General features: G+C 40.3%; 1 protein-coding gene across 1 annotated transcript in view; it reads right to left on the reverse strand.

The window, feature by feature from the left end:
- Positions 1–24,092, reverse strand: part of TERT (telomerase reverse transcriptase) — a 205,528-nt gene that overhangs the window by 113,457 nt on the left and 67,979 nt on the right. Inside the window, exons 2-4 of the mRNA XM_073678343.1 lie at positions 21,948–23,529; positions 9,481–9,676; positions 1,701–1,887 (exon numbers count right to left, since the gene is read on the reverse strand). Of these exons, the coding sequence (XP_073534444.1) occupies positions 1,701–1,887; positions 9,481–9,676; positions 21,948–23,529 (1,965 nt within the window). The remainder of the gene's footprint in view (positions 1–1,700; positions 1,888–9,480; positions 9,677–21,947; positions 23,530–24,092) is intronic.

Genomic DNA, 24,092 nt, shown 5'->3' on the forward strand with positions numbered 1-24,092 from the left:
ATGCTACATACAGTATATGGTGAGAATGTGTTAAGATGAAAGACTTTTGGCAAAAGGTATTTACAGCATATTATAAAATCAGTGGAGACAAAATCAAATCAACCCCTCAGCTAGCGCTTCTTTCTATATTACCCGGGTCATTAGCAACACAGAAGAAGAGCATTCTACGGTTTTGTCTCTCTGCAGCACGTGCAGTGAACCCAAGATATTGGCGAACAGCAACGAGCCCTTCTATGACAGAGTGGTTGAAAGAACTGACATTTCTCCACCATATGGAGGAACTAGTCGCAGAAAGTTCTGGGGACAATTCCAGATTTGTCCAGACATGGAGACCTTGGATCCTTTACAAGGAGATTCGAGTTCTCGGACTTGTTTGAGGTGTAGAAACCCAACTGGACAGCTAGTCCTCTAGGCGGCACGAGGACACTGATAAATATGATGGTATACAACCCCCACATAACCATAAGCCCCTCCCTTTTTTTCCTACCCCACTTCTCTCTTTCTTCTCTTTCTTTCTCTAAGCTATATTCTTTAGATAGGATAAAAGCTGACAAGAATGTTCCTGTTAATTGAATATAATAACAATGAAAAGATGCTTGATTTGGAGAGATACTACTGTTATACTTAAGTCAGTTATTGATTCAAGAGTTCTAATCGCCTTTATTCCATAATCAATAATGTACTCATATTCTCAGTATGCTATAAGATATTATAATTTGAATTGGCGTTGCACAGCAACATTTTTGGACACTGATTGTATACTCGTTTATTTGCTTGTTCTATTCTTTCTTAAATTCTTCTCAATAAAATATGATTAAACATAAAAAGTTCTGTGAAGCACCTATGGGTTCAACATGCTCAACCCACCCGTAGATGGATTCCTTAATGAGCCTAGTTTCCAAAATGGGGTCACTTGTCCGGGTTTTCTGCTGATTTGGTACCTCAGGGGCTCTGCAAATAAGACATGGTTTCTAATTTATTGCAGACAAATTTACATTCTAAAAATACCAAATGTTGCTTCTTCCCTTCCGAGCTCTGCCATGTGTCCAAACAGAACTTTTTGACTACGTGTGAGGTATCGCCAGAAGAAAGTGGGTAACAACTGGAGGGTACACTTTTTTGGGTTATCGCTTGCTAAAACAAAAAATTTGTGCCTAAAGCAACATTTTCAATACGACGACCTAATTTTATCAAATTCTGTGCAGTACCTGTGGGGGGTTTCCGCTATTTAGTCATCTAGGGGCCCTGCAAATGCAAAATGGTGCCCGCAATCTATTTCAGTCAAATTTGTGTTCAAAAATTCAAATGGTGCTCCTTCCCTTCCAAGCCCTGCTGTTTGTCCAAACAGAGGTTTCTGACCACAAGTGGGGTATCAGCACGCTCAGAAGAAATTGGGTTACAAATTATGGGGTCAAGGTTCTTGAGCTATTCCTTGTAAAAGTGAAAAAATTTGAGCTACAGCAAATTCCTCAGCTGTGAGAACTTTTATCTTACATAGTGTACGGCTGGTATCCATGGAGGTAGGCCACTAGTGACTGTCCAATCCCTGGCATAGAGTGTGCAGTACTTACATTCCTTGAGAGGTTAACTCATAACAAACCAGTCAGCTCTCTCTAGCTGATTGATTTCAATACAGCAGTGCTTTTGCTCACCTCCCTCCCCCTACAGATAGCACCCTCTTCTTCCCATGCATAATTTACCTTTCTTTCCTTGATCTCTTTACTTTGTTGAACTCCTAAAGTATTACACATCTTCACAATTGGACGCAATCCATTTATTTTTGGTATGAAACGTAACCTGGAGACCAGAAGTGTGCTCTTTTGTTGCTGCATAGTTTCTATCTCATCAGTTGCAATTAAACGTAGCTTTACATTTGCCATGTGTTTTCTTTAAAAAAAAAAAAAGAAGGAAATATATGTAAAACATAAAAAGAGATTGAGCAAAGACAACAAAACTCTAATATCAACATAAAAAAAACAAAAATAGAGAAGCTCCCCGGGGTAGAATTGACTTAATACAACAAACAGAACTTCAGCTTCTAAACTGAACAAGAATAAGTGAAATATTTTCTAAATATATCATTTTAATCTACTGTTGTGAGGCTGTACTTTACGCCTCCGCAAAACTGACATTTTTGTCGAAGTCATCATGGCATTTAACCCCTTTACCCCCGTCTCATGCTGCACATAACACATCTGCATCTCTGGCTGCTGTGGGCATAAAAGGGGACAAACTTATGGTGTGGCACCCATGCTCCCCTGACCTCAACCCCATTGAGAACCTCTGGAGCATCATCAAAAGGAGTGTCTATGATGGCGGAAGGCAGTTCACATCTAAGCAACAGCTCTGGGAGGGTATTCTGTCCTCATGCAAAACAATTAAAGCAGAAACCATCCAAAACCTGACAAATTCAATGGACGAGAGAGTTCAGAAGCTCCTTTCGAACAAGGGGTCCTATGTGCAAATGTAACATCACCTAGAATAAAGTTTTGAGTTGAAAACTGTTTGATTTCAGTTTGTAATAACCTGCTAATGCTTATAATTTCAAAAATGACCATTTTTTTGTTCTTTATTAAAATGAAAAAGTTGAAAACTCTGCTGTGCATAATAATTTGGAACATGCATTTTGAGTGCAGTTTGAGTTTTTTATTTTTTTTTAAATATACTGTTATCATAGGCAGTTTGTACAAAAACCTTTCAATTGTACTCTAATAGTTATTTGACTGGAAAATTACAATGACTGCAATTCATATAGGTAATTTGGGAAAATCTGAGAAAATATTATTTGCATAATAATTTGGAACACAGTGTACTAGGAGAAGTAACAAAATTGATAACATGCAATATGAAACATACCCTCAAACCTTACATTATTCCTCGCAGCAGACAATCTGAACATTGAACTAGTCCTAGACAACCATTAACAGCTTTTGCCACCTTCATGAAACTTTGTAACAGAAAAGAGCTTTCAAGAAAGCCACAAAATTACTTTGCATACATATTGGAAGAAAATTAAGAATCTAAAGCACAGGTAGGAACATTAGTTCCAATATTCATTTTTACTAGGGATGAGCGAATGTACTCAGTGATATTCAGATATCACTCGAGTATCTGGGAGCTTGGATATGCTCACAACTCGGCGAGTATATAAGCATGCGGGGATTGCCTGTAAGTCACTGTAATGACGTACCCATCTGCTCGGCACACTGACACCATTGCACACCTCTGTGACAGTTAATATTGGAGGGAGGGAGTGCTTGTCCAGGTGTGTGTGTGCACAGTATAACAAATCAGAGTCCTGTACTGTTGATACTAGTTCTGATGAAGAACCATCATACTAAGAGCCCTTGTCAGGGCTAATCCTACATACATTCTGCATTTAGTCTAGGGAGAGAGAGAGATAGTCGCAGGAGCAGGGAGAATGACAGAATACAGTCTGTAGACAGGGATTAGGGCAGTGCAGTCAGTTTGCAAATATATAGCTGCAGATTTTTTTTTTGGGGGGGGGGGATGAAAAAATGTAATATATTTTGATCCATCATATATTATGTGCTTTGAGGTCCTTTTTTGGGTTATATAACACTCCCAAAAATAGTTGAAACTATTTCTTGGGTTAAATTTCTCAACCATACACTACTCCGAGTGTGGAGTACATTTCTATGATCTATAAAACTGAGAAAGAGCGTGGAAACATTTTTCTGGATTCAATTTGATTGTTATCCATACACTTTTGCATTCTTGTTGTTACATTACGGTGGAGTAAACTCCGAAAAAAAGTTTTGATTGCTGCACGTGACCAATTTTTTTTTTTATTAAAAATAAACATGGTTTTAAGAGAACTAGTAATTACAGGCATGCAATAAAGGTCGGGGAAGTGGAAGTGTTGAAGATGGTGCACGCAGATGCCGAAGATGTGGGGCAGATGCGACTAAACCTGTTACTCGAGCACAAGAAACACGCCCATCCACGACACATAGGTTTCTTTCCCATTTTGCAGGGAGGCACGGTACACCCCTTCTGAAGCCAGAGCAATGCGAACATGTGGTCGGTTGGATAGTAGATGCTTCCAGCAGGCTTGGCAGCACCACCCAGTCTTCCCCACGGTCCAGTCTCACCAGCCTAAAGGCTGGATCACTTAATTCTCACCCTGATCCTCCTTCCTCCCACCAAGTTGAGTCACAGGAGACTAGTGATCCCACACAAAAAGTTTAGATGTCTTGCTGCTAGCACTGCTATCTGCACGACATCTAAACCTTTTTTGTCCCATCTTCTCCTGATGAACCAAGATCAAAGGAGAAAAAGCGTTGAGAAGTACTGGGGGGCGGGACGTCTATACCAGGAGATAAGTAACCTGGGCTGCCGTATTTGCTGTTTTATCATATTTGAGCATGACTAGGTTGTGAAAATAGCAAAAAGGCAATGGTAGTTACCAGCCAAGATGTCTCCTTTTGTTAGGAGGTAAAAGCCCCTAATTCACAAGGTCACCATTAATGGGCCTGGCTGCACCCAGTAAGATGAAAAAAAGTGCATGAAATGTATAATAGGAGGTTAATATTTCGGCCAAAATAAGCAAGCTCGCAACCCGTATCAAGGGTCCTCACTTGCTTGCGAGTCCCTACTCTATAGTTAAAAACAAACAGCACAGCCAAAGCAATAAACGGAATTGCTTTTTTTTTTTTTTTTTTTTTTTTTTTTTAAATTCCAAAATTTAATTAGAAAATATCAAAAAGGCAATGGTAGTTACCAGCCAAGATGTCAAGGAAAATGCACAACAGGATGCAGCAGGCCCCCTTTTGTTAGAAGGAGGTAACAGGTGCAGAATGCTGTTTACAGCACTGTGATTATTTGCCAGCATGTCAGCCGCCAATACAAGGCTGAAATGAACCCCAACCCCATTACCCCACTCGCCACCGTTACACGGCAGTGGGAAGAGCGGAGGCTAAGTGCCAGATTTGGCGCATCTTATGAATGCGCCATTTCTGGGACTGCTGAGGGGTGATATTTCCCCTGCTATTAATATCTTCTCACAGCTGTCTGTTTAGCCTTTGCTGGCTCGATTTTATAGGGGGACCCTACGTCAATTTTTTTCTGGGGTCCCCCTGTAATCTAGCCAGTAAAGGCTAAGCAAACAGCTGTTATTAATAGCCAGGGAACATTTTTGGCTAATGGCCCCTTCCCCGGCTATTAATATCAGCTCCCAATGGTCGCCTTTCCCTCTGCTAGTTATGAAAATGACGCGGGAATCCACGGCATTTTTTTTATTTTTTTTATTTATTTTAGGCTATGTGCTCACAATTCAGACTTAGTAGCGCAAAATGCTGCGTTCTATTGTACACAGGTAAATCCACATGTGTTCACTTAACCATATGGATTTACCACGTTCAATACATTCTAGTGGCTCAATTTCTGTTGAGACCAGCGACTTCGCAAGAGAATTTGACATGCTGCGGTCCTGAAAGACGTGCAGCATGTTGGTGTCCACGGGTGTTCAGCAGGCTCAGATGCACACATAGTGGACATGGGATTTCTAGAGATCCCATCCACTATGCTGTAAAATCTGGACGCTGCGGGTTTGTCGCAGTATAAACACACAACTTCAAACCTGATGCGGCTCCTGATCGTGGGCATGTGCCCAAACTCACCCACAGCAGGTCAATTTGTGCATCGGACACGTTAGTCTCCGCTGTAGATTTTGACCGACTGAAATGTCATTATATGCGATGGATCCGCGTGTATTGACAAAAGTGCAGCATTAGAACACAGCAAAAATACGCTGCGTCCAAAGCGCTGCTGGGTGCTGATCGGGGGGGATGTGGCGGCTAACGAAACAGCTGTGAGCTGTCATTAAACTAGGCTAAAAATAGCAGCTCTCAGCTGACACAGAAATTACATGAATGGGAATGCTAATGAAGCTTGAGTTTATTGGATTAGCCGACACCTAGTCCTTTTGTTTGGTGATGACAAGGTGTCAGACCCTTTCAATACCAAACCTAATTAAACTAAAGAGTTAAATAAACACACAGACACAGAGCAAACACTTTATTTGAAATACAACAGACACATTCTTTAATCATTTAAATTAACCAATATACTCACCCCAGTTCTGACGGTAATCGAAGTGTTAAAGCAATGTCCCATGTTTCTTTTTCCAAATAACTTTATTTAGCTCCAAAAAGCATTCATTCATGTACAAAAAAGCATAAAAAAAAACACATCAAAATGCGTCAAAACAAGCGTTTTTTTCTGCAGTGTTTTTCCTGCCAAGAGATGCAGAAACGCTGCAGAAATTTCTGCAATCAAATACTGAATGTGCGCACATAGCCTTAGTGAACACTTTTTTTTTGTCTTGGCATCAATAGTGTCTTTATCAGGGACACAAAACCAGGATAATTCAGTAGTGAGTGTACTAGTTTTACTGATCAGGATACCTCCCCATAACTGTGTATGCATGTCAGCACAGCATATTTTTCTCCCGTCGAACATATTGTTGGTCACTGCACTGTGTCACTTTTAAGTACTGCACTTTATCTTTAAGGTCTTGTGTGTGTTTAGTTTAAGTATTGTAACTTATATTTATTAAAAGTTAATTTTTATGTATGGGGTCCTTTTTCATAAAGTGTCAATACCCTTGAATATTGATTTTTCTGATCTCACATATTGAGGCACCATTATGGGACACTTCCAAATCCTTGTCCCAGCACAGAGCTCAGCAGTCCCTACCCCAGGCCTTGGAACTAAAAAAAAAAAAAAAAAAAAGTTCTTATCCACCCACCCACAGGCCCAAATGCTAAACGGGCACATTTCCAGGCCGCTTCCTGTAAAAATGTTGCCATTTAGGCTGGTAGACACGGAGGATTCCCGCTGACTCATGGCGGCAGCACTCCCTCGGTACTCGGTCCCCAGCCGCCACTTTCTCCCAGCGTGGCGTCTCTGCCTTGTACCAGCATGTGTCCAGGAACATCACCCGTGCCCTTACCACTTACTGGCATTGTCCACTTAATGACCGACACGTGGCAAGTGCTTGTGTACAGGGATGCTAAATTTCCTTTACGGCACACTGGGTGAACATCGTGGAGGCTGGGGCCGAGTCACACCCTGGCATGGCACATGTGCTCCCGACGCCGAGGATTGCTGGCCCTACTTCTATCAGGGTTTCTTCCATCTCCTACACCGGTTCCTGCACCCCCTCCTGCTCCTCCTCATCCTCCATCTCCGATGTGCTATCTCAGAGCAAGTCATCCACATCAGCTGGAAGCTCTACAGCACTGCCTCAAAGCGGCAACAGACACTGCTGAAGATAATTTGTCTAGGAGACAAACCACACACTGTGGCAGTTATTGAAAGGAATAACAGACCAGAAAGATCTGTGTTTTTTGCCGCCGAACCTCCAACAAGGCATGGTTGTGTGTGATAATGGACGTAACCTGGAGGCGGCTGTGAAGCTTGACAAGCTTGACCATGCTTGGCACATGTGCTCAACTCTGTAGTTCAGTGGTTTCTGAAAACATACCCAGATTTGGCAGAGCTTCTGGTCAAGGTACGCCGCATCAGCGCCCATTTCCACAAGTCGGCTACAGCTGCCGCCGCTCTTCCAGAGCTACAGCAGCACATGCAAGTGCTAGCTCACCGACTGGTGTGTGACGTGCCCACGCGCTGGAATCCACACTGCACATGCTGGCAAGGACTTGTGAGCAGCAGAGGCCAGTTGTTGAGTAACAGATCTAACATGCTTGTCGGTATTCTGGTCAGCCTCCACACATAACTGAAGAGTGGGCTTGGATGTCTTACATTTGTGCGGTTCTCCCAAGACTTTGAGGACTCCACAGAGATGGTGAGAGGCGATGACGCTAAAATCAGCGCAACGATCCCGCTCCTGTGCCCACTCAAACAGTCGCTGCTCACAATTAAACATGGAGCTATACATGCGGACCAGGTGGAGATGGAGGAAGACATAAGACAGAGATGCTACCCAGCCTCTCCTCATCTGCTCAAAGCGGATTCGGTAACAAAGAGGTGAACGCTGAGGAAGAGGAGGAACAGGAGCTGGCAGCTAGTGCAACAAAGGTTAGTACCCACACAATAACCTTTGTTCCCGTCTCTCCGAAGTGGATGGGCATGAGGAAGAGAGGAAGGAAGAGATGGAGAGCCGTCATCATGGTGGAGACAGAAGTTTTGGCTGTAGGGAGCTTGGCATATATATCCAACTTCATGTACCGCTGCCTTTCCCACGACCCTAGCGTTACATTCATCTTGGCCAAAAAAAGAGGAGTACTGGTTTTTCACCCTTCTAGACCCACGCTACAATAAGAACTTTGCATCTCTTCTTCCTGAGGCAGAGAGGTCTTGTAAAATGGTGCTATACCAGAAAGCCATTGTTGAAAATTTGTTGAAAAAAATCCCATCAGACAACACTAGCGGCAGACGGCAAGCTTTCTTGTCCAACCAAGGAAGAGAGGTGAGGGAGACACACACCAGGTACAGCAGAGGCAGGGGTACACTGCCAAAGGCCTGGGCCAATTTGATGACACCCTCCCAGCGTCCATGCCCTCATGATCGGGTGTTTTTGACAAGGAAGGAAAAGTTTTAAAAGATGGTCAAGTAATATCTAGCCGACCAAACCAGTGCACTCCCTAATTCCTCTGCAACCTTCAGCTATTGGATCTCAAAGCTGGACAATTGCCATGAGCTGTCCCTCTATGCCTTGGAGGTGTTGTGCTGCCCTGCCGCTAGCGTCTTGCCTGAGCAAATTTTTAGTGCCAGAGGGATCATAACAGACAGGGGCTTTTGCCGGTCAACAGAAAGTGCTGACAGGCTCACTCTGATTACAATGAACAAAGCATGGCACAGACCTGACTTTTACACACCACCAGATGACTGGAGTGCATAATGTGTTTTTAAAGTTATATTTGAATGAGGCCCACAAGGTGTTGCATTCTAGGGTCTATGGAGGACCCTTATTTTTTTCCTGGCTCTGCACTAAAATCCTGTTTAAAAAGTTTGCCTTATATACAAGTCATTATACAGGAAAAATGTTTAACATTTTTTTCCTGTCAACTACAATTTCTCAACGATTTGGAATCTTTTATTGTCAGTCCTTAAAGTGGAGGAAAAGTGTGACATCACTGTTCTCAGCAGCGATCTGGGAGTCAGAGATGCTTCCAGGGGTCTTCACCATGCAGTTCTCATTCCATTCAGCACTATTCCCTTCCATTTGAACATTTTCACTGCCCCCCAGACCTCCTTGTAGGGTCTGCTGGAAAAGTGCTCGAATTTCCCATTGACTCCCATTATACTTGTTACTCGAAACAAGGACTCGAGCATTAGGAATTGCTCGGTCCGAGTAACAAGAACCCGAGCATTTTGGTGCTCGCTCATTTCTAATTTTTACCCTGGCTGTCATATGGACCAAGTTTTATAAATCCCCTCATGATATGTTCAAAATAGGCTTTGCATTGAACAAAAAAATGTTCACACTCCTACCGTATTCCAATCTTCTGAAGTGGCCCCCAGATGCTCTTTCTATAAAAGAAGAGTCTATTTTTCTGAAAGCTGGTTTCTGTGATATAATAAAAGGCTTTCAATAACTGTATAACATAGGTATCCATAAGCCAAAAAAAGAATTTAGAAAGTATTTTCTCTCGCAGCAAGTGCTCAGATGCAGGAACAAAGTGATTATCTACAATTATAAGAAAATCAAGTTATTACATTAAAAACAGAATTTTCAGTTTGTTCTAGCAGAAATAATTATAGAACAATAACTAAACAGATAATCACAAGGATGGTTTCAGCATCTAATTGCTGTGTTTAACAGTAAAAACACTACGATTTTACAGTGATTTTAGAAATTTACGGCAAAATAAAACATTGTGTGAACACGGCCTAACTTATTCCTATATACAGTTGCAATCAAAATTATTTAACAATTATTTATTAGCAAAATGTACAAACTTGATGCTGTTTGCAATAAGCAAAACAAGAACCAATGAACAAGCTCGAAACTACGAATATGCAATATACAGAACTGCGCTTAGAACTATTCAACCTCCTGAGGTGAATCCCTTAGGATAAAGAAGCTCTCCCACTAATTTTTATATTCATTAAATGTGTGTGCACATGTATGTTGTGTAGTGTGAATGTACTTATATACTCGTCTACCGTTGCTCTCTCTGATGCTCAGCGCCATTCTTTCTGGGATGTCATCGCAATTCTGACTAGCCGTTTAGATTTATGCCCTATGCATGAGCCGGGAGTCTCTTTTACAATTAAAGTCTATGGAACCTCGTTCTGACAACACCCTTTAACTTTATTTTGTAGGTCAGTACGAATATGGAGACACCAAATTTATAGTTTTATTATTTTAACAATACATACATACTTTGAAAAAAGTCATAATTATTTGTGTCGCTGTATTCTGAGAGCCCTAATCTTTACCATTTACTGTCTGCGAAACTGTATGTTTTTGTAGTTTTCATTCGTGCCATTTTGCGGCACAAGCACATTTTTGATCATTTTTCATTACACTCTTTGGAAGGCAAAATAACCAAAACGTATTCACCGAAACTAAATTTACTTTACTATTTCTGTGTTAAGTATAATTTACATGTGATCGACAATACCAAACTTGCAGAGTTTTCTTTTTTATGGTTTACTATTTTCGTGCAAAAGAAAAAAAAAAAACTTTAAACGGAACCTGAAAGCAGATACATGCTAACCGATTCACGGGCATCATATATCAGATACTGGCTGCATGATTTCAACCATGTATGTTTGACACTGCAGATTTTTAGAAAAAGACAGTTTAAGAGTCGCTACTTTATGCCCGCAGCCTCCGGGGCAGTTGGCAGGGAGAAGTCGCCAGGGACCCATCTGTCCAAATACTCTATTCGGCCCGGTCCCTGGCAGCTTTTAAACTATGCTATTCTTTGAAACTCTGCAGCGTTCCAGAGTTAAACATACTTTGGTAAAATCAAGCAGCCAGTGTCTGCTACATGCCGCCCTATATATGGGAAGTATGTACCAGCTGTCATGTTTTCTTTATATATTTAAAAAAAAAAAAAAACTTTTTTGGTCACCATATTCTGATACCCATAACAATAGTTTTCTATAGACAAAGCTGTGTTCTCACATTTTGCGGGATAAGCTGTAGTTTTTACTTGTACCATATTTGGATACATATAACTTATTAAATCATTTTTTGGTAGGTGGCAAGCGCACAAAATAAAACAACAGATCTGAAATAGTCTTAATTTTAGGGAGTTCACTGTACAGTATACTTGATATGTTTACATTATTCTATGGGTCGATGCCATTATTGGTACCAAGATTACATTTTTTTAATGGGTTTATTACTTTTGCACAAGAAAATCACTTTACAAAAAAATGTTTGGTTGTCATTTTCTGTTAGTACAATAAACCTCATTTCAAGGCAGAAACAATACTGTGTCCAACAGTTATTACATATATCAAACTGAAATAGCTGTTGCAAAAACACCAATTTTTATAAAACATTAAGCTTAAGATTAATAGGGGTGCCCAAACTTTTTCATATAACTGTATGTAATAACGGTTGGACACAGTAATGTTTCTGCCTTGAAATGAGGTTTATTGTACTAACAGAAAATGTGCAATCTGCATTCAAACAAAATTTGACAGGTGCATAAGTATGGGCACCTCACCAGAAAAGTGACATTAATATTTAGTAGATCCTCCTTTTGCAAAAATAACAGCCTCTAGTCACTTCCTGTAGCTTTTAATGATTTCCTGGATCCTGGATGAAGGTATTTTTGACCATTCCTCTTTACAAAACAATTGCAGTTCAGCTAAGTTTGATGGTCGCCGAGCATGGACAGCCCTCTTCAAATGATCCCACAGATGCTTAATGATATTCAGGTCTGGGGACTGGGATGGCCATTCCAGAACATTGTAATTGTTCCTCTGCATGAATGCCTGAGTAGATTTGAAGCGGTGTTTTGGATCATTGTCTTGCTGAAAGATCCATCCCCTGCGTAACTTCAACTTTGTCACTGATTCTTGAACATTATTGTCAAGAATCTGCTGATACTGAGTGGAATCCATGCGTCCCTCAACTTTAACAAGATTCCCGGTGCCGGCATTGGCCACACAGCCCCAAAGCATGATGGAACCTCCACCAAATTTTACTGTAGGTAGCAAGTGTTTTTCTTGGAATGCTGTGTTTTTTTGCTGCCATGCATAATGCCTTTTTGTATGACCAAACAACTCAATCTTGGTTTCATCAGTCCACAGGACCTTCTTTCAAAAGGAAATTGGCTTCTCCAAATGTGCTTTTGCATACCTCAGCCGACTCTGTTTGTAGAGTGCTTGCAGAAATGGCTTCTTTCGCATCACTCTCCCATACAGCTTCTCCTTGTGCAAAGTGCATTGTATAGTTGACCGATGCACAGTGACACCATCTGCAGCAAGTTGATGCTGCAGCTCTCTGGAGGTGGTCTGAGGATTATCCTTGACTGATCTCACCATTCTTCTTCTCTGCCTTTCTGATGTTTTTCTTGGCCTGCCACTTCTGGCCTTAACAAGAACTGTCCCTGTGTTCTTCCATTTCCTTACTATGTTCCTCACAGTGGAAACTGACAGGTTAAATCTCTGAGACAGCTTTTTGTATCCTTTCCCTGAACAACTATGTTGAATAATCTTTGTTTTCAGATCATTTGACAGTTGTTTTGAGGACCCCATGATGCCACTCTTCAGAGGAGATTCAAACAGGAGAACAACTTGCAAGTGGCCACTTTAAGTAGCTTTTCTCATGATTGCATACACCTGGCTATGAAGTTCAAAGCTCAATGAGGTTACAAAACCAAAAAAAGTGCTTTAGTAAGTCAGTAAAAAGTAGGTAGGAGTATTTAAAACAAGAAAATGATAAGGGTGCCCATACTTATGCACCTGTCAAATTTTGTTTGAATGCAGATTGCACATTTTCTGTTAGTACAATAAACCTCATTTCAAGGCAGAAACATTACTGTGTCCAACAGTTATTACATATATCAAACTGAAATAGCTGTTGCAAAAACACCAATTTTTATAAAACAATAAGCTTAAGATTAATAGGGGTGCCCAAACTTTTTCATATAACTGTACCATATACGTTAAATAGTGTGGCAATACAAAATATATATTGTTTTTGCAGGAGTTTGGGGATTTTTTTTAACAAATAAATCATTACTTTTATTATTAAAACTAATTTTTTTTTTTTTTTACAATGCTTACTATTTTCACAAGATTGCATTGATAAATCACAGTACAACCTAAATTTTGTAGCGTTTTTTATGACTGGTCAGTATTTGATTGACAACTAGTCACTCAGACTCCGCCTCTTATGGGATTTGATAGGCTGTTTATGGCAGACATGTAGGCCATTGCTGACCTCCTTGTTGCCATAGCAACCATTGACGCACGACAATCCCGTTGCCTGGGGGCCAATGGGCAATCTCCCTCTGTCAAACTCCTTACATGTCGTTGTCCACTATTGAGGGTAGTTAAAGTGCTGGGATTGGAGTGAAGTACAGCCATAGCACACAAATCAGGTGCTTACCTGTGTAACTGCTGGCTCCTGCTTCAGATGGCAAGAGCACAACTCATGTGCCTGTTCATGGGACATATCTGTACATTCAGTTACATCATTTCGCAGGAAGAGAATCTTAGAGGCACAATAAGTATAATTCACAAGTTCAAAGTAAAAAAGAACACTAGCAATACACCCGGGACTTAGCAGAAAGAGAAAGCTATTAGGTGGTCAAAATACTTAAGAGTGACTTCAAATAAACCACTGCAAGATTTGGTAGCAGCGGACACTGAAGTTTCATCAGCACAGTTAGGCCACATTCACATGTTCAGAATTTAGTCAGTATTTTACATCATTATTTGTAAGCCAAAACCAGGAGTGGATGAGAAGTGGTGCACGTGTTTCTATTATATACTTTTTCTCTGATTGTTCCACTCCTGATTTTGGCTTAGAAATACTGACCAAAAACTGAGCATGTGAATGTGGCCTATGGCACATACAAAATGCTGAACTTCTCCATGCCGAAATCGAAGACCTACGTCTCTAGTGACCAAAAAGCACAAAACCAACTCTCTTCTCCATTATGCCCAAAACTACATAAATAAGCCAAAGAAGATTTTTCATCTTATTCTGTTGAGTGATGAAACAAAGCTGGAACTTTTCAGGCTTATGATTCAGCAGTATGCCCAGAGGAGGAAGAATGAAGCATACCACTGAAAAGAACAACCCAACAGTGGTTCAGTGATGCTCTTGTGCTGCATTGCTTCTTCTGGAACTGGAAACCTATAGTGTGTAGAAGCCAGGGCCGATTCAATCAAGCATCAGGAAATCCTAGAAGAAAACATCAGGCTTTCTGTGAGGACGCTGGAGGTTGGGCATTATTGGACCTTCCAACAGAACAATGATCTCAAGCATACCTTAAAGTCAACCAAGGATTCAGAAATAGTCCTGGAAGATTTTGGTGTGGCCATCAGGTGCCTGACTTTAACCTTGTAGAAAATCTTTGGTGGAATTTGAAGAATGCGGTTGCAGCAGGCAAACAAAAAGTATTAGCAGACCACACATTGGGTGTTAAAGGGGTACTCCGGGGAGGTTAAAAATTTCATAGGTCTGCGACTAAAAAGCTCTTTGATTATTTTCATATAATTTCCATGTATTTTGCTGTTTTGATAACAAAAAAAATATTGAAAAAAAATCCTAAGCGTCAGGACTTGCACAAACCTATAGGTTCTTCTGCAAACTCTGGTGTGAATCATCGGCAGGCAGCTTATTTTCTTTCCCCATTAACATCAATAGGAACTGCATGATTGGCTGGTGGCAGTCAGGTGGTTAGTGACATAATGACAGGTCCTTATGCTTTCAAGAAACTTGCATTTGAATTTCATTCATCAACCATGTTTCCCCAAATTAGCGTTATGGCTTTGCGGAAGTGTATTAATTCGCCTGACCATTTCTGTTTCATTTGTGGTGAATATACAGTGTTGAATCAACAGCTGAATATTACAGACTTTGTGAAAAAAGTATACTTTGCATACTTCGGACTAAAATTTGGGAGATCAAGATAAAGTTTGGGCACCTCAAAGTGTGCAAACGGTGTGTTGAGGACCTCAGAAATTGGTTCAATGGTAAGAAAAAAGCTTTAAAGTTAAGGGATTCCTATGGTATGGCGAGAGCAAAGGAACCATAGTGACTGTTTACTTTTGTTCAAGCAATGTGAAAGGGTATAATTCCAAATGGAAGCATTCCATTTCATACCCCAATCTTCACTCAGCAATTCGTCCCATCCTCCATGGCACAGATATACCAGTACTCAAGGCCCCTGCTACCTTGGAAGAGAAACCTAGCTCTGATGAAGGTGGAATCATACCTGAACCAGATGACGAATCAAGTTCTGACTTTGAAGATGTTACAAGATCAAAATTTGTTTCCCAGGAGATGACGGATTTAGTAACAGACTTGAATCTTCCCAATGATGCAGCTGAGTTACTCGAATCAAGGCTCAAAAGCAGGAATTTATTGTTCAAGGAGTGTCGTTTTCATGGTTCAGACATCGTGAAAAGGAGTTTGTTCCTTACTTTGCCCAGGAAGACAAGTTGGTTTATTGCATCGATGTCGAAGGTTTGATGAGTCAATTCAAAATCCAATATGATTCAGCGCAATGGCGTCTTTTTATACATTCTTCAAAAGGAAGTCTCAAAGCAGTTTTACTCCACAACGGCGGTTTTTACGCTTCCATCCCTGTAGGTCATTCCGTACACTTGATGGAAACCTACGAGAACTTGGAATTGGTTCTTCGTAAACTTAAATATGAAGACCACGGTTGGCAAGTGTGTGGGGATTTGAAGGTCTTGTGCTTGCTGCTCGGTCAAAAAGCTGGGTATACCAAATACCCTGGTTTTCTCTGTCTGTGGGACAGTCGAGACTGACAAAATCACTGGACCAAGAAGAGTTGGCAGCCGAGGGTGCTCAGTCGGTGAAAAAAAATGTCCTCCGAGAAACTTTGGTACTCTCTATAAAGTTCTTCTACCACCTCTCCACATAAAATTGGGCTTGATGAAGCAAGTTGTAAAACCACTTCCAAGAGATGGGGAATGCTTCAAATACTTGGTCACCAAATTTCCAAGCCTCTCGGAGGCAAAATTGAAGGAAGGTGTGTTCATCAGGATGAGACATTAGAAGGCTTGTAGCTGATACAGAGTTTGTCAATACCATGACGGATCCTCAAAAAGAAGGGTGGATTGCATTTAAAGAGGTTGCAGAGAAATTTTTAGGCAATAAAAAAGATCCTAACTACAAAAAGATCGTCGGACGAATGCTGAAAGTATTTCAAGCTTTAGGTTGCCTGATGAGTTTGAAAGTGCATTTCCTCCATTCCCACCTTGACTACTTTCCTGAAAATTTGAGAGCTGTGAGTGAAGAGCAAGGTGAACGATTCCACCAAGACATTAAAAAGATGGAAAGAAGATGCCAGGGAAAATGGAGCATTACAATGATGGCAGACTACTGTTGGATGCCTCAGACAGACATTCCAGATGCTACTCACAAGCGTAAATGTACCAAGAGGAGTCTTACAGGGAAAACAAAAAAAATAATAATCTATTTTAGTGAGTGTTAGTGAGCTCATTTCAGTTCAAAAATGATTTTCATGAAAAATGTATTTTCTAAGTCTATTTTCATTTATTTTGCGGTATTGCCTTATTTAAACATAGTTAGCTAAATTGTCAGAAAACATGATGTCCTATGACAAAACGGAGCTCTTTTTTGGATTCAGCGCACCAAAAAAAATAGGGATTACCGTATGTGAAATAACCAAAACAGCTCTTGAATTTTTATTTTTTTACACACCTGTGTTATTGTAATGGCCATACCTTCATAAACTATTAGGATAACATGAATAGTGCTGTTTGTCTCCCTCACACTACCTGTAATTCTGTGTGATGCTGCAGCGGCTCCCCATCCCTTATGGGACATTAAAGCACACATCAGGGGGCATGGCCTGCTTCCTGCTATTAGCAGCAGACAGCCTCCTGATACTATCTGATTGTATGCAGTTCGATATTAGAGGCATGGCCTGATCCAGGCTGCTAGTAGCCCCCAATATTGGACCACATACAAGCAGATCAGGGGGCTGGCTGGCGCTAATAGCAGCCCACGCCCATGTCACGCCCCCCGATAATATCGGATGGACCATATACAAGCAGATAGTATCAGAAGGTGGGCGGCTGCAACTAGCTGCCGGGTAAAGAACATGCCACCTGACGTATGATATAACGTCCCATAAGGGAGGGGGCGCAGTGATGAGCAGCTGCAGCGTCACACAGAATTACAGGTAGTGATTGGATGAGACACAGCACTATTCAGGTTATCTTCATACCTTATGAACGTATGGGCATTATAATATTTTTTTTTTTATCTCCCCGGAGTACCCCTTTAAAGGGTAATGGCCTCTAATTCACCAAGTACTAAAGATGCTTGCCAGGAAGGGGTTGAATAATTCTGATAACAGTAGTCATTAAGTCATTAACGATAGCATTGTTTGTTGAGCTTTTTTGTTTGAGTGGTTCATTACAAACATTATAAAATGTGTAAAGTTCGCTCATAAACCTAATTTGAAATGTAAGTTGAATAATTTCAATTGCAACTGTATATAGGCGATTTGGCGTTCTATAAGAAAAAAAAGTAGCTTCCATCCTTTTAAAGTTATATTATGAAATTAATACATAAATTATGGACTCAACTGATATGTCCCTTGCAGGATGGTTGAGTTTAACAATATATTTAGAAGAATATGAGAAGCATTGTAAAGTGGCACCCAACCATATTGAAGAGCGTTATGGTCATGAAGAAATCTGAATCTATATAGTCTATGGGGCTGTTCATGTCAGTGTTTTTTTTGATGGACCGAGTGTCAACAAAATAAAAAAAACAAAGAACCGATAGACATGTCTCGTTTGAAGACAAGTCATGGATCAATCCTGCCCATGTAAATCAATTTAAAAAAAAAAAAAACTAACAGCATACAAATACAATCCTCATTTTTTATTGCCTAAGAGAAGCTTTTTTTTTTCTTTGCATAAAAGAAAAACTGATGAAACACTGATAGCAAGAACAGATATATGGACCAAATATCGGAAATTGGATCAATTTTTCATGTACAAGAAAAAAAAATGTCTAAATGAGGCCTTGATATAAATACATGCTTATAAGGTGAAATCATAGATTAAGAACTTATGCAGATGTCTGTGAAACTCGGCCTAGCCGTGATTCTCCCAACCGAAACTCAACAACATCAAATATGTCTCATATACAGTTGTGCTCAAAAGTTTACATACCCGGGCAGAATTTTTCCTTTCTTGGCATTGTTTCAGAGAATATGAATGATAACAAATAACTTTTTCTCCACTCATGGTTATTGGTTGGGTGAAGCAATTTATTGTCAAACTACTGTGTTTTGTCTTTTTAAATCTTAATGACAACCAAAAACATCCAAATGACCCTGATCAAAAGTTCACATACCCTGGTGATTTCGGCCTGATAACATGCATAGAATTTTACACAAATGGGTTTGAATGGCTACTAAAGGTAACATCCTCACCTGTGACCTGTTTGCTTGTAATCAGTGTGTGTGTATAAAAGCTGAGTGAGTTTCTGGGAACCAGACAGACTCTTGCATCTTTCATTCAGCCACTGATATTTCTGGATTGTGAGTCATAGGGAAAAAAAAAGAATTGTCAACGGATCTATGGGAAAAGGTAGTTGAACTTTATAACACAGGAAAGGGATACAAAAAGATATCCAAGGAATTGATAATGCTAGTCAGCAGCGTTGCATTAACAAATGGAAAATCAGGGGCTCTGTAAAAACCAAACCACGGTCAGGTAGACCAACATAGAATTTCAGCCACAACTGCCAGGAAAATTGCTCGGGATGCAAAGAAAAATCCACAAACAACATCAGCTGAAATTTAGGACTCTAGGAAAACTAGCGGTGTGACTGTTTCAAGATGCACAATAAGGAGGCACTTGAAGAAAAATGGGCCTCATGTTCGAGTCGCCAGAAAAAAGCCATTACTGCGCAAATGCCACAAAGTATCTCTCCTACAATATGCCAAACAGCACAGAGACAAGCCTCAAAACTTCAGGAACAAGGTAATTTGGAGTGATTAGACCAAAATTGAACTTTTTGGCCACAACCATATACGTTACATTTGGAGGGAGGTCAACAAAGGCCTATGATGAAAGGAACACCATTCCTACTGTAAAGCACGGACGGAGGTATATCGCTGATGATTTGGGGATGTGTGAGTTACAAAAGGCACAGGAAACTTGGTAAAAGTTGAAGGAAAGATGAATGCAGCACGTTATCAGCAAATACTGGAGGCAAATTTGCACTCATCAGCCCAGAAGCTGTGCATGGGACGTACTTGGACGTTCCAAATTGACAACGATCCAAAACAGAAGGCCAAGTCAACCTGTCATTGGCTACAGAAAAACAAAACGAAGGTTCTGGAGTGGCCATCTCAGTCTCCTGACCACAATATCATTGAGTCACTCTGGGGAGATCTCAAGCGTGCAGTTCATGCTAGACAGCCCAGGAATTTACAGGAACTGGATGCTTTTTGCCAAGAAGAATGGGCAGCTTTACCATCTGAGAAAATAAAGAACCTCATCCACAACTACCACAAAAGACTTCAAGCTGTCATTGATGTTAGAGGGGGCAATACACGGTATTAAGAACTTGGGGTATGTGAACTTTTGATTAGGGTCATTTGGATGTTTTTGGTTGTCATTAAGATTTAAAAAGAGAAAACACAGTAGTTTGACAATAAATGGCTTCACCCAACCAATAACCATGAGTGGAGAAAAAGTTTTCTTGTTATCATTCACATTCTCTGAAACAAGGCCAAGAAAGGAAAAATTCTGCCGGGGTAAGTAAACTTTTGAGCACAACTGTATTGTTGAAGACGGTGGGAATCTTACTTCTCTCAGGTAGAATAAGATGTCTTGAGATCTCAGCCAATGACGCTTCAAATAAGACAACTCACAAAAGATTGTCTCAAAAGAATGATCCGATTTATTATTAGAAACCCCAAGGTTTTATACCTTTGTATCAGGGGGTAGGATTATGTGAATTTACGTAAACAACATATGGTAATTGGCAGACATTTAGACAGACAATTGGGTTAAAGGAGTTAATTGTGTAACTATTATCAGGTCACTGTGATAGTGTGGGATACATCCTTTCACACACACACAGAATCTTGGGGAAATTGCCAATCCTTGGCTAACCACTTATTTTTGGTACATTCCAATCTTGGGGACATTTAGGGAGTTTTTCCTGGAATTGATGAGTGAGAATAAAGATGATGGTCTTTGTCACTTCTGGACAGATTTGGACACGCATGATAATTATAGGCTTGCACGCCAATTTGTAAGTAAGTATACAGGTCGGGAAGAACCGCGGATAGTCCGTGCATTACATGCGCAAACAGAGTTGCATGAATGTTTGCATGAGCTCTTACATTATGTATCAATTTTGAAGGGGTATGTTCACACCCTTTATTTTCCATGAATTCGGAAGCTGATTTTTTCCAACAATACTTCAAAAACAGCTTCAAATACTATCTAAATATGGCGCCAAATGATTTCCATGGAAAATCCATAATTCTGCTAAAATAGCAGAAAACATGCCAAAGAAGTCAAATGGCTGCAAAAAATAAATAAAATAAAAAACTGGATAAAAACTGCTTCAGGACTGAAAACCTCATTGAAAAATTGCATGGATTTCTTTAAAAAGCACATTGGATTTTTCATCATAAAAAAATTGTGCAGATAACCTAAAAATCAGTAGCTGCATAAAAGACAGATTAAAGGGAACCTGTCACGTCCTAGGTACCCTCTACACTGCCCCCATAGCGTTGTTAGTGATGCAATGTGCATCACTAACAAGCTTTTTTCATTACAATTGGTATTACAATGATTTTATAACCTTTGATACACTTTGTCCTACCTGTTCATTTTCAGTAATAGGGGTGTGATTCTCACATTCAGTCATGGGCGGGCGCAGCATTAAGTCACTGCTGGCGCCACCCACATATTTGAATATTGCTCCCGGCAAGCTCTATGATTGTGGGGCGCATGCGCATTTGTACATGTCTGGCCGCCTGCGTGAGGCTGTGTGATTACCAGCTTCACTCCGCATGTGTTATGTTCCCCACGTGTGCGCAGTGAAGCTGCGCACTACACAGCCTCACTGCTCACGCACGGGGAACATAGTGCGTGCGCAATGAAGCTGGTAATCACACAGCCTCACTGCGAAGGCGGCCAGACATGTACAAATTTGCATGCGCCCCACAATCATAGAGCTTGCCGGGAGCAATATTCAAATATGTGGGTGGCGCCAGCAGTGACTTAATGCTGCGCCCGCCCATGACTGAATGTGAGAATCACACCCCTATTACTGAAAATGAGCAGGTAGGACAAAGTGTATCAAAGGTTATAAAATCATTATCATACCACTAATTTTAATGAGAAAAGCTTGTTAGTGATGCACACTGCATCACTAACAATGTTTTGGGGGCAGTGTAGATAGTAGCTAGGACATGACTGGTGAATATTTAAAGGGAACCTATCATTATTCTCTAGTTATTCCTAACAAGTCCCACCAAACACATACAAATCTGGTTCAGGGAGCATGCATGTGATGTCAATAAGGAGAGGGGAGAAAACCACTGCCAGACAGCACTTTCACATGCTCATCCCTACCTTCACAAGAAAGGCTGACTCAACGGTGGCAGAAAATTTCATACGTATTCTGGTTAGGTTGTCCTGCTGAAATTAGCCAACCTAATATGTATGACCACTTTTTGTGATCCATTCATTTTAACCAAACAGAACTCTGTATGACTTACGTTTGTTGAGACGCAGCCAAGAACAGTCTTCTACTCTTATCTTGCACATTAACTGTGATAAAGAAATCTTTTCACACTTGACAGAATTAATTAGCGTTTTCACAATTCTGAAGAAGCGACACTTGTTGTGACTAGATCCCCATAAACTTTCGGGCACCACTATATGCAGACATTCTCTAACAAATGAATATACTTGCCATACACTGTTATGCTGCTTAAGTAAGGTATATGGTTCATCAACAAGCACCATGTCCTGTTTGTCCACGCAAGCAATACTTTGGTTTGGTGCCATTTTTGTGTTGCTCATTGAGTGTAAGATTGTGTTACCGAATTTAGAATTAGCTTTTGTTGTTATACCATTATCACACTGAACACCTAACCGCTTACAATTCCCAGTAAGCTTTACAGGACAGTGCTTCTTTAACAGTGACATGTAGGTGCATACTTTGTGCTTTTCTATAAGTTCTTGGAAGATGGGTATCAACTGTTTATAACGCTTGCACACTTTTTTCTTCCTTTTACCTTCAGATGAAACATGTAATTCAATGTCTTGCTCAAACAAATTACTATTCATAAATATCCTTTCAATAAGGCTTAAACTGCCATAGGAGTTACTTTTTAACGTATTCAATATGAAACTTTCAGAAAATCCTTCCTTAGAAATTGGATTTGTGCACAACATTTTACCAAAGTCAACAAAAATCTTAGAAGGCGTAATTCTGTCTGTAGACATAGATGAAGAATTATAGGACGTAGCTTTAGTCTGAGGCTCAACAAAAAATTGATTTAATTTAGTGCTTTTATTTGTCCCATGCAGAATCTCTTTCTGAGCAGTGGAATCCATATTTGGCTCTCCTTGTTTGGTACACTGCCAGACAGAATTATTACTTGATTTTACAGGAGGTTTAGTGGTCACACTATCAGAAGTGGATTTCAGTTCTGTTTTACGTCTTTTGAATGGGATACTACAAATTGCATTAGGAGAAGGTCTTTTTGTCTGCCTGGTTTCAGTGGTAAACATACCAACGTTACTTACAAGTTTTACTGGTGCAGTGCTGGAATGGACATCTCCCGTTTGCACCATAAGCTCAATGGATGCTTTTACTTTAGCATTTCTTTGACTCTTTAGTCTTTTCCTTTGTGAAGCCAGCTTCAATGAGTATGTTTTAGATTTGAAAGAACATGTCTGAATGTAGCGAGATAAAATATTGCGTTTATAGATAAAACGATCTTGTTTCAGCCAAGGTGATGAAAGAATTTCCTCTTTGGTTAAATTATATATGGGCTGACCACATATCTGATAGCAGCAACTGGGTGGCACCCTGATGAAAAGTGAGCAGTTTTCTAATAAATGCATCATGACATCATCTCCCACCCTGCTAAGGAGGCTTTCCCAGAGGACACTGGTACTAATAGTCGCCGTGGTTGGATTTGGAAAATAATTGCAAATACTTGGTGCAAACTTAACACGTAATGAACTCTTTTCAGCCATGAGACCATATCCAAATGCGAGAACATTCTTCTTGTTTTTTTCACAGATGCGTTGAATTACTCGAGCTACAACTTCTCTTTGAGTTGATAACTAAAAGACAAACAAGACAAAGAAATAAATTCCAATATTTTATAAGATCACTTATACTACTAATAAAATGATTAACAAACCTTAATCAGTTTTCATAGACCACTCATAACCGGACTGTGTTCTCACTAGCGTAGTTCCTGTACTTATGCGCAGTCATAGAAATCCAATGTTTGAGATCCTTTTCCCCAATATTTTACATGGTTGACTATTAATTTTAATGAGGGCAATTTAATAGCACACTTCTCCTGCTGCAGCATTCCACAACTTCCATTGATGATCATTAGCATCTGTTCAATGCAGGGTTGGTCCACATAGGACAACCTTTTAAATGCTTTACCTACAACTGATGTATGTCATACACATTGGCAGGAATGAGAAACTAAATCAAATTGTAAGCAAAGAGCTCCTTATTTGTGTGTCAGTAAAACAAAGCACAACGGTCAGTCATCATCTAGTTTCAGTGATTACAAATGACATTTATTTACCATACGTCATAACATCAATTTATTCGCAGCACAGTGGCTCAGTGGTTAGCACTGTAGCCTTGCAGTGCTGGGGTCCTG

The sequence above is a fragment of the Phyllobates terribilis genome, unplaced genomic scaffold, assembly GCF_046119375.1.
Source record: "Phyllobates terribilis strain yellow unplaced genomic scaffold, ASM4611937v1 Scaffold_4__5_contigs__length_816908805, whole genome shotgun sequence".
Lineage (NCBI taxonomy): Eukaryota > Metazoa > Chordata > Amphibia > Anura > Dendrobatidae > Phyllobates > Phyllobates terribilis.